Source organism: Phyllobates terribilis, unplaced genomic scaffold, assembly GCF_046119375.1.
Source record: "Phyllobates terribilis strain yellow unplaced genomic scaffold, ASM4611937v1 Scaffold_11__3_contigs__length_659146591, whole genome shotgun sequence".
Lineage (NCBI taxonomy): Eukaryota > Metazoa > Chordata > Amphibia > Anura > Dendrobatidae > Phyllobates > Phyllobates terribilis.
The window spans coordinates 540,830,439-540,844,704 of NW_027362771.1; the positions used below are offsets into that span (position 1 = coordinate 540,830,439).

At 47.6% G+C, this 14,266-nt stretch overlaps 1 protein-coding gene across 1 annotated transcript in view; it reads right to left on the reverse strand.

The window, feature by feature from the left end:
• The window catches only part of LOC141166815 (CD209 antigen-like protein A), an 82,129-nt gene that overhangs the window by 22,617 nt on the left and 45,246 nt on the right, over positions 1-14,266 (reverse strand). Inside the window, exon 2 of the mRNA XM_073653884.1 lies at positions 12,672-12,713. Within this exon, the coding sequence (XP_073509985.1) occupies positions 12,672-12,713 (42 nt within the window). The remainder of the gene's footprint in view (positions 1-12,671; positions 12,714-14,266) is intronic.

The following is a 14,266-nucleotide window of genomic DNA, read 5'->3' on the forward strand; positions in this document are numbered from 1 at the left end:
CCCTCTCAGCAGTTAGTATGCTGGAGCATTTTCCAGGTTCATAACACTGAGGCTAACATCCTGAGTGACACATATCTCCTCTCCAGTATTTTACCAGTGACCTTCTCACACATGGTATAGCTTGATGGTCAATTAGTCATAGTTAACTAGTTAGCAGAAGAAGCCTTTTCGTACATTCCCTAGATTACAGTCTACCCACACTACATTGTAAAACTTCAGGGATGAGTACAGTTAGCCACAATATCATGCACTTCCCAAACGCAACTCAAAGTCAAAAAAGTACACAATGCTATATGTTCTCATAGAATCAGCATGCCTGTTGAACTGGTTAAAAAATGTTGCCACCAGTTGCTCAGCAGATTTTTTGTTCCACAAAAAATAAGCTGTGGAAATTTACAAAAGGGATTCTATCAGAAATGTAATAAAATAAATACAGTACACACCTTCTCATTTAAAGATTTTTCTGTATTTTCATGACTATGAAAATTGTACATTCACACTGAAGGCATCAAAACTATGAATTAAGACATGTGGAAATATATACTTAACAAAAAAGTGTGAAACAACTGAAAATATGTCTTATATTCTAGGTTCTTCAAAGTAGCCACCTTTTGCTTTGATGACTGCTTTGCACACTCTTGGCATTCTCTTGATGAGCTTCAAGAGGTAGTCACCGGAAATGGTTTTCACTTCACAGGTGTGCCCTGTCAGGTTTAATAAGTGGGATTTCTTGCCTTATAAATGGGGTTGGGACCATCAGTTGTGTTGTGCAGAAGTCTGGTGGATACACAGCTGATAGTCCTACTGAATAGACTGTTAGAAATTGTATTATGGCAAGAAAAAAACAGCTAAGCAAAGAAAAACGAGTGGCCATCATTACTTTAAGAAATGAAGGTCAGTCAGTGCGAAAAATTGGGAAGACATTGAAAGTGTCCCCAAGTGCAGTTGCAAAAACCATCAAGCGCTACAAAGAAACTGGCTCACATGAGGATCGCCCCAGGAAAGGAAGACCAAGAGTTACCTCTGCTTCTGCGGATAAGTTTATCCGAGTCACCAGTCTCAGAAATCGCAGGTTAACAGCAGCTCAGATTAGAGACCAGGTCAATGCCACACAGAGTTTTAGCAGCAGACACATCTCTTCAACAACTGTTAAGAGGAGACTTTGTGCAGCAGGCCTTCATGGTAAAATAGCTGCTAGGAATCCACTGCTAAGGACAGGCAACAAGCAGAAGAGACTTGTTTGGGCTAAAGAACATAAGGAATGGACATTAGACCAGTGGAAATCTGTGCTTTGGTCTGATGAGTCCAAATTTGAGATCTTTGGTTCCAACCACCGTGTCTTTGTGCGACGCAGAAAAGGTGAATGGATGGACTCTACATGCCTGGTTCCCACCGTGAAGCATGGAGGAGGAGATATGATGGTGTGGGGGTGCTTTTCTGGTGACACTGTTGGGGATTTATTCAAAACTGAAGGCATACTGAACCAGCATGGCTACCACAGCATCTTGCAGCGGCATGCTATTTCATCCGATTTGCGTTTAGTTGGACCATCATTTATTTTTCAACGGGACAATGACCCCAAACACACCTCCAGGCTGTGTAAGGGCTATTTGACCAAGGAGGAGAGTGATGGGGGGCTACGCCAGATGACCTGGCCTACACAGTCACCAGACCTGAACCCAATCGAGATGGTTTGGGATGAGCTGGACCGCAGAGTGAAGGCAAAAGGGCCAACATGTGCTAAGCATCTCTGGGAACTCCTTCAAGATTGTTGGAAGACCATTTCCGGTGACTACCTCTTGAAGCTCATCAAGAGAATGCCAAGAGTGTGCAAAGCAGTCATCAAAGCAAAAGGTGGCTACTTTGAAGAACCTAGAATATAAGACATATTTTCAGTTGTTTCACACTTTTTTGTTAAGTATATAATTCCACATGTGTTAATTCATAGTATTGATGCCTTCAGTGTGAATGTACAATTTTCATAGTCATGAAAATACAGAAAAATCTTTAAATGAGAAGGTGTGTCCAAAGTTTTGGTCTGTACTGTATTTCAAATTAATAATACACATTTAAATATTACATTTTGTTCTTGTAAGGCTACATGCACATGATCGATTTTAATGCATTTTTGCGGCGTATTTTCACTGCGAAAACGCTGCAAAAACTCATTAAAGTCGCTTGTAATAGGTCTGCCATTTACTGCAATGCAAATCCGCATGTGCTGTGCACATCATGCGGAAATTTACGCTGCGAATTTGCATTGCGGTAAAATCCGCAGCAAGATCAATTCTAGTGCGATTTCGCTGCAAAATCGCCACCATTGACTTGCATTGGATCGCATACGATCCGCATGACTACATGTAGTCATGCGGATCTTATGCAATTAATGCGCGGATGGTACCCGGGTCTGGAGAAGAGGAGGCTGTCCTTCAGACCTGGGTACCATAGTACCTGTAAGTAAAAACAGAATTAAAATAAAAAATAACCTTATACTCACCTTCCGATAGCCCCCGCTCTGACGTTGGCGGTCGCGTGACCTGTCGCATGACCGCTGACATCATGGAAGGTCCTTTTACATTACCAGCACCCGCCACGGAGCCAGCAGCGACGCCGGGAGCAGACCGAGGTTGCCGCTGGGAAGGTGAGTATAAGGTTATTTTTTATTTTTTACATCTAATTCTTTTTTTTTTAACATTATGTTGGTCACACAATATAAATCCATGCCGGTTGCATGGATTTATATTGTGTGACCAACTTTCAAGCACTTTTCCAAGTGATGCTAAAATCTCTTGGAAAAGCGCTTGACAAAAGCATGCGAAATCGCATGTGCAAAACGCTTCACAAACGCTTGTCCCTGGCAGGAAAACTGCATGTACAATCCCCATGTACAATCCGCATGTAAAATCCGCATGCGTTTTTTCTGCCAGGGAGATGCAGAAACGCTCAGGAAAAAATCCGGAGCATTTCTGCATCGTGGGCACTTAGCCTAAATATCTTTTTTTTGCAAAAAGGTATGCTTTATCTAATGCACTCTGTCAGGATTTCAAAGATGGCAACTGCCACCGATATCATCTTGAGCCAAGATTTCAGAGGACATGCAGTAGGACAGGCTGCGTGAAGAACAAGACAGTTTCTCAGTCAGTTAAAGAAAGTGGTTTATTTTTCCTTTAGTCTGGCTTCACTTATTGTCCTGTCAGGTTGACTGAACAGAGAGATGTGTGTCCACAATGCCTGACCAGACACTGCTCTCACATGACCTCTGGCTCGAGCAGATGTTCTTCACGCAGCCTGTCCTACTGCGTGTCGTCTGAAATCTAGGATAGGTTGCACAATGATATAAATGGCCGCTGCCATCTTTGAAGTCCTGACAGAGTGCACAAGATAAAACATACATTTTTCGAAATACCTTAAAAAAGTTAAATATTTAAATGTGTATTATTTATTTTATTACATTTCTCGAAGACCCCCTTTAAAAGGGTTGTCCGATCTAAAACAATAAGTCTGCAGTCATTCTGTGTGACTGCAGACTTTTGAATTCCCCCAGTGCGCACTCTGTGCACTCCAAGGATTGCCAGGAACAGCAGTGATGTATGCGATATGCATACTCCCGGACAGAAGCCGTCTAGTGGGCCTGGCCTCGCTCCATGCACTTGTATTGAGCAAGGTGACTGCAGACTTATCATTTTAGACTTTAGGTAAGTGACATATAGGTTGCAAAATTTTACTGGCCACTTAATGGATAGTGTTATTCCTGAATGCCATGTCTTCATTTTGTGTCTTCAGGTTTCTCTTGTTTTTCTTTATTGTATTTTTTCCCACTTTTTTGCTGGTTATCATTTTTCTCCTAACCTCTTTAACACTTTCAAACATATATTTACAATTAATTAATTGGGTTGTGTCACAATAAAGTTTTATGGCACATCCATGATGAATGCAAGTCCCACGTCTGAGACTCACATCTAGAGTCAGAATAGGGGTTCCCAAATCCCTTATTCCAGATGACAAACAACCACCACTGAGTGCAGGTGCTGACTCTCTCCAGGGAGTTCCAAATTCAGTTGAGTGGATCTGCACAGTTGGGTATTCGAAACTAAATAAATAAGGAATGCAGAGGGTGGTATGCGCTTCTGACTCGCCCCCTGGGCCGTGGGGCACTCGGAGCCGGGCAATAGGGAGACGATGGGGGGTAGTAGTGGCAACCCGGTCCGTGGCTCAGGGTGGTCAGACCAGTGGTAGTCCTTTATCAGTTCTGAGTGATGTCCGACTACGCCACCCGTGGATTGCGGCTGTTATGAACAGCCGCTGCAAGGCAGACCGCTGGGGCTGATGCTATATGCAGCTGAGGTAGTGTAACTCCCCACGGGAAGAGTGTAACCCCAGGGCAGTGCAGTGAATGGTGGGGGTGATGGTGAAGAGAGTCCCAGTACCGTTAGTGCTGGAGGAGCGAAAAAGTACACAGACAACGTACTGCAATCCAATGTCTTTTACTCACAGTTCATATGCTTCGGGTCACTTCTGTACAGGTAGTGACCGCCCGAGCCGTGCTGCGTCCACCAGGTGTGGGGCTCGGTCAACCCCCAGGCAGTTCAGAAGTATGGCACAGGACCCCCTTCTATCTTTTCTCTGGCCTGCCTCACCAGTGACCCACTTTTGTCCAGCTGCCGCGGATCTGCGCGGGTAATCATGGGCCCCGTTCCCCGCTGTCCTATATGGTGCCTTCCTAGCAGGTTTGATGAGGTGTCGCACCAATAAATGATCGCGACCTCCGGTCTTTGGCTGAGGGTAGTTTCTCCTCCACCAACTTGGGATCCGGTACCCTTAATCTGCCTGACCCTTCACCCTGTATTCTCATGGGTTCTTAGGGTCCCTTCCACCTTCTTGTTCCTGAGCCCTTCTGTTTCTCTATCTCTCCTCCTCCTTTCCTATTCCTTCTTCTCCTGTCCTTCTTCTCCTGTTCCTTCGCTCCCTGTTCCTTCTTCTCCTCCTTCCTCGGCCTCTTCTCTAGGCCCACTTCTGAGCGGAGCTCCAACAGAGCCTCCACTCCCTGTCTTCTCCTCTCACTGAACACTGTTCTAAGATGGTGCCCACCTTTTATACTTCCCTCTAGAACATGAGCCCAGGTGACCAGCAACCAATGAGCTCCTACCTACGATCAGGAACCGTCCCCTTCTGCTCCTACATCACCGGGTTTTCCTCCCCCCTCCCCACTCCAGCCAGGGACATGGTCTGTCGTGCCTGCATTTCTGTCTAATGGGAGCACCGTTGAGCTGTCCCCTGGAAATGGGGTGAGTGTGCTGTATGCAGCTACCTGAGCCCTGGTCCATACTCCATCCATACCTGGGAGTGGAATATCACACATCTGGCAGAGGTGCAATACCTCTGTAGCGACCGAGCCCTCGGGGCGCTACATTCCCCCCCGGTGAAGCACAGCACGTCCTCGGGCTGGAACAGAGCAAAAACAATTAAGTACAGGATATGCAAAACATTTTTTTTTTAAACTCAGATCACTGCTGACAGGTACTACTCCCTTTATGGGAAAAACATTTTTCTCACTCTTAACACACTTCACTTTTCTCTTGTCAAAACATTATAGAAAACTTTCATACTACCGGAACTCTTTTGTATAAAACAGCATGTAAAACATTTGCATTATCACCTAGCAGCATATAAAACTTTTCCATATAAAACATTTTTAAGTAAAGCATATTCTTGGATCATGGCCGCGGTGCAACTTGCGACCAGGCGTTCATTCTTCTTTTAAGTGCAAAAACTTCAGCAAACTTTTAAACGTGAGGGACTCTCTGTCCCGAGGTAGATGTTGTAGTCTTTTTATAAAACCAGTAGGGGGCGCTTTAGGAAGCGCAACTATTTACAGGGACGGCCGCTCTCAGTCCTCGGCCGGTTTGGGAAGGGGATTGGCTGCTCTCAGTCCTCAGCCAGGTAAGGGAAGAGGGATGGCTGTTCTCAGTCCCCAGCCAGATTAGGGAAATGGGGCAACTTTTCAAACCGGTAACAGTCCCATAACAGTCCCAACGGGGACCACACTTTAATCTGGAAACAGTCCCAAAACAGTTCCTTTTACCCTGACGGGTAACTATATACATTTGTGCGCTGCCATTTTTTTCTTAGTGGCAGTGTCCTCCTTGCGCACCTTCCTCAGGATAGTCTTCAGACCCGTCCGGGTCCTCTTGGCTTTCCTCGTAGCCGTAGTGCTGCAGTTCCTCCTCGGTAAGCCGATGGACATGGAGGGTGTACGGTCCTTTGGCGCCCTCGTGTCGGGTAAAGGTGACCACATCACCAGGGTATAGGTCAAGTCCACAGTGTCCCTTGGGTAGATGGCTTTCAACGTCCCTGCGGGTCACAAAGACGTCGCCGGTGGTTTCCGGATCTCTTACGAAGCCCCAGCCATTCTCCATGAGGAACTTTATCACGGTCCCGGTGGCTCGGGGACCGCGGGCGGCCCGGGGATCTTGACGGGCCTTGAGCTTCTGCTCGGCACACTGGGCCTGGAGCCGCTCCTCTCTAACGCGCCTCTCTCGCCGTTCCCGCTCAAAGGTCACCAGCTGCTGTTGGCAGGCCTCCAGACGACGGACTGCGTCCGCCCGGGTCTCCTGAGTGAACCCCATTAAGTTCTCACCAGCGGAGTCCCACTCAAATTGGGCGTCCTCCAGTGGGGGCAGGGTGACTTTTACGGGCTCCGGAGCAGGTATCAGGGGCTCGCGCGGGTGCTGGGTCTTCCATGGCTGACCGCTGGTCAGTTCGGCCGGCCACTCCAACAGCAGTCCATCCGGACCGGTGTGCTGGGCAAACAGGTCTGCGCCCAGCGGTGGTATAGCGGAGGGCCCCGATTTGGGAGCAGCACCCGGGGGTACTCGGCCTTGCGACCAGGCCGGGGGTCTTCTGGTTGTGCCCGGTGGTGGCTCAGTCCGGGAGGGGGGCGCTGGTGGGGTGACGGCGCCCGGGTTCACTAGGCCCTGCGACCGGGCCGGTGACGCCTCCCTCTTTGCGGCGCCCGGGGTCAAGGGGCGTGGCGCAGGGCGGGGCGTGGACGCGGCTCTCGCCCCTTGAGGCCTAGCTGGGAGCAGTGACGGCGCGGCAACAGGTGCGGTGAGTGGGGCTTCAGGTTCTGCGACGGGAGGCTGGGGCAGGCTTGCAGCTGCTGGGCCTGGGGTGGTAACGTCCCCTGTACTTGCCTCGGTCCTCTTGGCTTCCTCCGCGACGCCGTCTCCGGCCTTCACTCCTCCTGCACCGTCCTCAGAGGCAGGCGTACTCCGGGGTGCGGGTGATGCCTGCCGCTGGCGGGTTCCAGCCTGCCGGGCCAGTTCTTCTTTCCACTCGGTGAGTGCACCCCGCTGCGCCCAGACCATTCTCCGATCCAGGTCCTCCAGTGCAGCTTGCGCACGCTCCGGATTTCTAGGGAGCTGCGCTAGGATCTCTGCCAGGCTGCATGGCGGTTCAGCCTGCAGCAGGCTCCGGGCCAAGGTACTGGTGGTGCTAAATGCTTCTTCCATTCCCGGGTGCGGTCTGTCTAGACTGATCCAGACCGTGCCCTGCCCCACAGTTTTCTTCTCTTCCCACCCCCATTGGGGGTGGTCCTGGGGCAACTTGGTGACAATCACTTTCAGGGGCAGCCCCCCACCTTGATGGACATCTCCACAGCCGCGCTCATGGCTGTTGGGGGTGGGCTCCTTCTCCGGCGCCATTCTGGGACCTGGCCCACGATGGGAGGTAGCTTCCTGTGGTCTTTTGGCGCGCACATTATGGCACTCGTCCTTCTCGGGCGGGCGCCATTTTTAACACGGTGAAACAGTCTCTTTTCAGGCACGCAATATCCGCTGGTGGCGTGTTGGTAACGATCCTGGCGACTACGCCAAAGCTGACTCGCCCCCTGGGCCATGGGGCACTCGGAGCCGGGCAATAGGGAGACGATGGGGGGTAGTAGTGGCAACCCGGTCCGTGGCTCAGGGTGGTCAGACCAGTGGTAGTCCTTTATCAGTTCTGGGTGATGTCCGACTACGCCACCCGTGGATTGCGGCTGTTATGAACCGCCGCTGCAAGGCAGACCGCTGGGGGCTGATGGTAGATGCAGCTGAGGTAGTGTAACTCCCCACGGGAAGAGTGTAACCCCAGGGCAGTGCAGTGAATGGTGGGGGTGATGGTGAAGAGAGTCCCAGTACCGTTAGTGCTGGAGGAGCGAAAAGTACACAGACAACGTACTGCAATCCAATGTCTTTTACTCACAGTTCATATGCTCCGGGTCACTTCTGTACAGGTAGTGACCGCCCAAGCCGTGCTGCGTACACCAGGTGTGGGGCTCGGTCAACCCCCAGGCAGTTCAGAAGTATGGCACAGGACCCCCTTCTATCCTTTCTCTGGCCTGCCTCACCAGTGACCCACTTTTGTCCAGCTGCCGCGGATCTGCGCGGGTAAACGTGGGCCCCGTTCACCGCTGTCCTATATGGTGCCTTCCTAGCAGGTTTGATGAGGTGTCGCACCAATAAATGATCGCGACCTCCGGTCTTTGGCTGAGGGTAGTTTCTCCTCCACCAACTTGGGATCCGGTACCCTTAATCTGCCTGACCCTTCACCCGGTATTCTCATGGGTTCTTAGGGTCCCTTCCACCTTCTTGTTCCTGAGCCCTTCTGTTTCTCTATCTCTCCTCCTCCTTTCCTGTTCCTTCTTCTCCTGTCCTTCTTCTCCTGTTCCTTCGCTCCCTGTTCCTTCTTCTCCTCCTTCCTCGGCCTCTTCTCTAGGCCCACCTCTGAGCGGAGCTCCAACAGAGCCTCCACTCCCTGTCTTCTCCTCTCACTGAACACTGTTCTAAGATGGTGCCCACCTTTTATACTTCCCTCTAGAACATGAGCCCAGGTGACCAGCAACCAATGAGCTCCTACCTACGCTCAGGAACCGTCCCCTTCTGCTCCTACATCACCGGGTTTTCCTCCCCCCTCCCCACTCCAGCCAGGGACATGGTCTGTCGTGCCTGCATTTCTGTCTAATGGGAGCACCGTTGAGCTGTCCCCTGGAAATGGGGTGAGTGTGCTGTATACAGCTACCTGAGCCCTGGTCCATACTCCATCCTTACCTGGAAGTGGAATATCACACCTCTGGCAGAGGTGCAATACCTCTGTAGCGACCGAGCCCTCGGGGCACTACACTTCAACCTCCTCACTTACTGGTGGGTGGATGACAGTTCAAAGGGGGAGGGGGGGAGGTTGGGAGATCCTTGTTCTGGAGCTATGTTTGGCTCCCAGAGGTGAGTCTTGCATCTATCAGACATCATTTATAACATATCCTTTGGATAAGTCATAAAAGACTTTTTGGGAGACAATGTTTCATACGCACCCGTAGACTTATATCGGTGAGTACGATCCGATCATCGGACACACTCACAGCAGTGGCCATCACAAAGCCCTGTTCTCAATCCTATTGAAAATTTATGGGCAAAGCTGAAAAGCCATGTGCGAGCAAGGCGACCTACAAACCTGGATCAGTTACACCAGTTTTGTCAGGTGGAATGGACCCAAATTCTGACCAACTATTGTGAGAAGCTTGCGGAATAAAATACAAAATGTTGGCCTACTGATATGTATGTTCAGTAAATGCGCTCAATACTTGGCCGGGGCTCCTTTTGCATCAATTACTGCATCAATGCGGCGTGTCATGGAGATGATCAGCCTGTGGCACTGCTGAGGTGTTATGGAAGCCCAGGTTGCTTTGATAGCAGCCTTCAGCTCGTCTGCATTGTTGGGTCTGGTGTCTCTCATCTTCCTCTTGACAATACCCCATAGATTTCTATGGGGTTAAGGTCAGGCGAGTTTGGTGGCCAATCATGCACAGTGATACTGTTGTATGTAAACCAGGTATTGGTACTTTTGGCAGTGTGGACAGGTGCCGAGTCCTGCTGGAGAATGACATTTCCATCTCCAAAAAGCTTGTCGGCAGAGGAAAGCATGAAGTGCTCTAAAATTTCCTGTTAGACGGCTGCACTGACTTTGGTCTTGATAAAACACAGTGGACCTACACCAGCAGATGACATGGCTCCCCAAACCATCACCGATTGTGGAGACTCCACACTAGACCTCAAGCAGCTTGGATTGTGGCCTCTCCACTCTTCCTCCAGACTCTGGGACCTTGATTTCCAAATGAAATGCAAAATGTACTTTCATCTGAAAACAGTCCAGGTCTTTTTTCTCCTTGGCCCAGGTAAGACGCTTCTGGTGTTGTCTATTGGACTCATGAGAGGCTTGACACAAGGAATGTGACACTTGTAGCCCATGTCCTGGATACGTCTGTGTGTTGTGGCTCTTGAAGCAATGACTCCAGCAGAAGTCCACTCCTTGCGAATCTCCCCCAAATTTTTGAATGGCCTTTTCTTAACAATCCTCTCAAGGCTGCGGTTATCCCAATTGCTTGTGCACCTTTTTCTACCACACTTTTTCCTTCCACTCAACTTTCCATTAATATGCTTGGATACAGAACTCTGTGAACAGCCAGCTTCTTTAGCAATGACCTTTTGTGGGTTATCTTCCTTGTAGAGTGTCAATCTGTCAAGTCAGCAGACTTCCCAATGATTGTGGAGCCTACTGAAACAGACTAAAGGACCTTTTTAAATGCTTCAGAAGCCTCTGCAGGTGTTTTTTGTTAATTATTCTAATTTACTGAGATAATGACTTCAGCCAATGAATGTGCTTTCATTGGCTATAAGCCATAATCATCAACACTTGAAAAAGGTCACTCTGTTTGTAATGACTCTTTCACTTTTTGAATTGAAAAACTGAAATAAAATAACTTTTTGATTATATTCTAATTTTGTGAGAAGCACCTGTATTGTGATATAGCGACAAACTCGGCTGTATGTGGAGGTAAAACACTGGATACTGTCTCTTTAAATGTTCGGGTTAGTTTATTAAGCAGTCATAAACTACCCTCAAGTCCATAATGAAAACGCAGCCCATTTAGCTAAAGAGACAAAACAAAATACAAAACTCGCTGCACAGTCTGTATTTCGGCCAAGGTCTGGCCACTCTGGATTAGGCACACACAGATTCAGCACAGCTCGTGCTAGCTCCTTCCTGAAGCAAAGTTCCCCAAGGTACTGAACACACCTGAGTGTCAGGGCTGGCTATTTAAAGTCCAGACACTGCCCTGATTGGGAGGTAGGGTGGATAACGACCCACCCTGCACTTTCGTTATCCACTATTGGATGGGTGATAACTTTTTCTTACTGGAATCCCCCTTTAAGTTTGGAAGGTAGTTGTAGTGTGGATGATGCCCTGATGTTGCACTGGGATAATAGTGCCCACTGGCTTATTCTTTGTTTTTCAAAGGGCATCTAAGAGATCTTCACAGTTAAAGAGTGATGAGCGAGTATGTTCTGTTAACCCTTTCGCCGAGTATGCTCGGGGGCGAGCACCGAGTAGTTGCAGCTGCTCGGTGTTATTTTTGAATCGCTCCCGTGTGCATGATTTGCGACTGTTTGACAGTTTTAATACATGTGAGGAATGTGTAAGAAATAGACATTCCTCCCATGTAATAAAGCTGTCAAACAGTTGCAAATCATGCACACGGGAGCGATTCAAACACATCACCGAGCAGCTGTAAATACTCGGAGCTCGGCCCGTGCATACTCGGCGAAAGGGTTAACAGAACATACTCGCTCATCACTATAAAAGAGATCTCTCCTGGGGACAGATTCCATTTGATCCCTTTCTAAAGCAGATGAAATATTCTACCCACAACCAATAAAGAAAAAACCTATGATAAAAACAAAATGAGCAAATACCCTGCAAAAAGTAAATAAGTAGATAGTAATAGTACATGTAAATAACATGGGGTACTTAGTTAACATTATTTGATAAAAAAAAAGCGTAAAAGCCATCCCACCGCTACAAGGTGTACCCAGCCAGGATGTACCCTAACTCTTGTAGTTCAGCTTACTATGTGTTAGCAGTTGTTAAAATAGATGGCAGAGCAGGATTGAGACCCGACAATTCAGACACCTGCCAAAGCAAAGCTAGATATACAAAATGCTCAGTTCAGAAAGGAGAGCCGTGCCCCTGTTTGTACAAAGTACAAAAAACTAAAGCAAGACCAAAGAAATGAGCCGGTGTTAACTAGTTAATTAGTGTTAAATAAGTACCCTTCATTATTTACATTTACTATTACCATTTACTTACTGCAGCATATATGCCCATTTTGTTTTTATCTCATGTTTTGCCTGTTAAATGATCACAGTGTGAAAGTGCACCTATACATTACACTTATACCAACATACATTATGTTACGTCTCATTTCTTTGGTTTCCCTAAATCTATAAAGCAATGGGAAACATTGATCCATACCTGAGTACTTTGTAGTGTAGTCCTGTATTTAAAATGCAAAATCAGAAGCCAGAAAGAGAGAAGCCGCCTATCTAGTACCCAAGACCACCAGGGACGTTATCATTAAAAACACCAGAAACAGAGCCAGATCTAGGTCTGAAAATAGAATTCCTACACAGCATTGCCATACCAAGAATGGTATTTCCTTCAGAGTTGGGCCCACGTTTGGTAGTAGGCCAAGATAGGACAACCACTATACATTTTCATGCATTACATATGAGAAATCTGTAATCAGTACATTTAACAATTCTAAGTAATATTTGAGCAACAATATGAAGGATACTTACTATGATTCTTTAGCTGTGAGATTTCTTTATTCATTGCCAAATCTGTGGAGAACATAGCAAATTAGTGAGATGGCAATTTCAGCTAATTTTTAAGACCCCCAACACATTAGACTAAAAGCGTTCATAACCACCCATATGGGCAGCAACAATACGCAGTCTAATGTGTATGGTGGCCTCCCAACGCTCCTCCAATTGATAATATTAGGGTAGAGAAGGATCCGACCTGTTGAATTTCAATGGCTGATCCTTTTATTTATTAGAGAGATAAGCTGCTTGGCAAAGTTCAATGTCTTCTGTATGGGGGAGTTGGAAATGGTAGCCGACAGCTATCTAATAAGTATGGGGCCTTTACTTATTATCACCCATAATATATATAGGACTGTTAATCAAAGTTTCAATAATTTTTACATGTTACTTCCATTTGGTGAAAGTGATTAGTTAAAGGGAACCTGTCACCAGAAATAACGCTGTTAACCTGCAGATATGCGGATAATCTGCAGGTTAACAGTGTTATTATGCTGCCCGGCACCTGCTCCCAGCCGAATGCAGAGGGAAGAAAATTAACTTTATTCTCCCCACCTCATTCGGCATTCAGCCATGGAGGCGGGTGCGGCGCTGGTTCAGTCACAGCTCTGAGTATACAGAGCGACCGCTGTAACCGCGCCCCCGGCATTGGGTCTCAGCTGTCAGTCAGTGCCTGGGGTGCGTTTACAGCCACCGCTCTTTATTCTCAGAGCAGTGACTGAACCGGCACCGCACCTGCCTCCATGACTGAATGCCGAATGCTGGCAGGGAGAATAAAGTTCATTTTCTCCTCACTGCATTTGGCTGTGTGCAGGCGCCGGGCAGCATAATAATGGTGTTAACCTTCAGATTAACCACATATCTGCAGGTTAACAGCATTATTTCTGGTGACAGGTTCCCTTTAAGAAATGATCTTAGTGGGGAGGGGGGAAATTCTCAGTTTTGTTTTCAGCTTTATGAGTTCTATGTAACTGGGGATTTTGATTAGTATTCACTTCACTTGGACTCAGGCAGAATACCAGATATTGCCAATGGGCAGGAGTGGCACTGTCCATCAAAGTAACGCCTTTCTATGTGACCTAGAAGATATTATGGACACCATCAGGTAGACTCCCTACTCAGGTAACCACATCATTAGTCCAAGTGAGGAGATGCTGAAAAGAGTATGGTCTGCTTTGGAAAAATCCATCCTACATAGTGCATATTGTAAGTATCATGTTATACCATAATTTCTTATGCAACTCCACCCAAATTTATTAGGTAAAAGCAACTGATCATTGGTGGTTTCTAAAGTCTAACCTACAATTCAATTTTCCTCTTTTAATTAAGGGGGTTTTCCAGGTAGTGATGAACTGTCCTTAGGTCATCAACATCAGTTTCGTGAGGGCTCAACACATGGGCAGTCCATTCCTCTGTTACTGAGAAATCTGTGCTTGTATTGATATGCAAATGTCTACGGTAGATCTGAAGCCTCTGTCATGTCAGTTCTATTTCCACCCCAGTGCCACCTCCTCCGCCCAGTGCCACCACCTCCTGCTTGCTGATTTATATTACACTTCTTCTTGGGATGA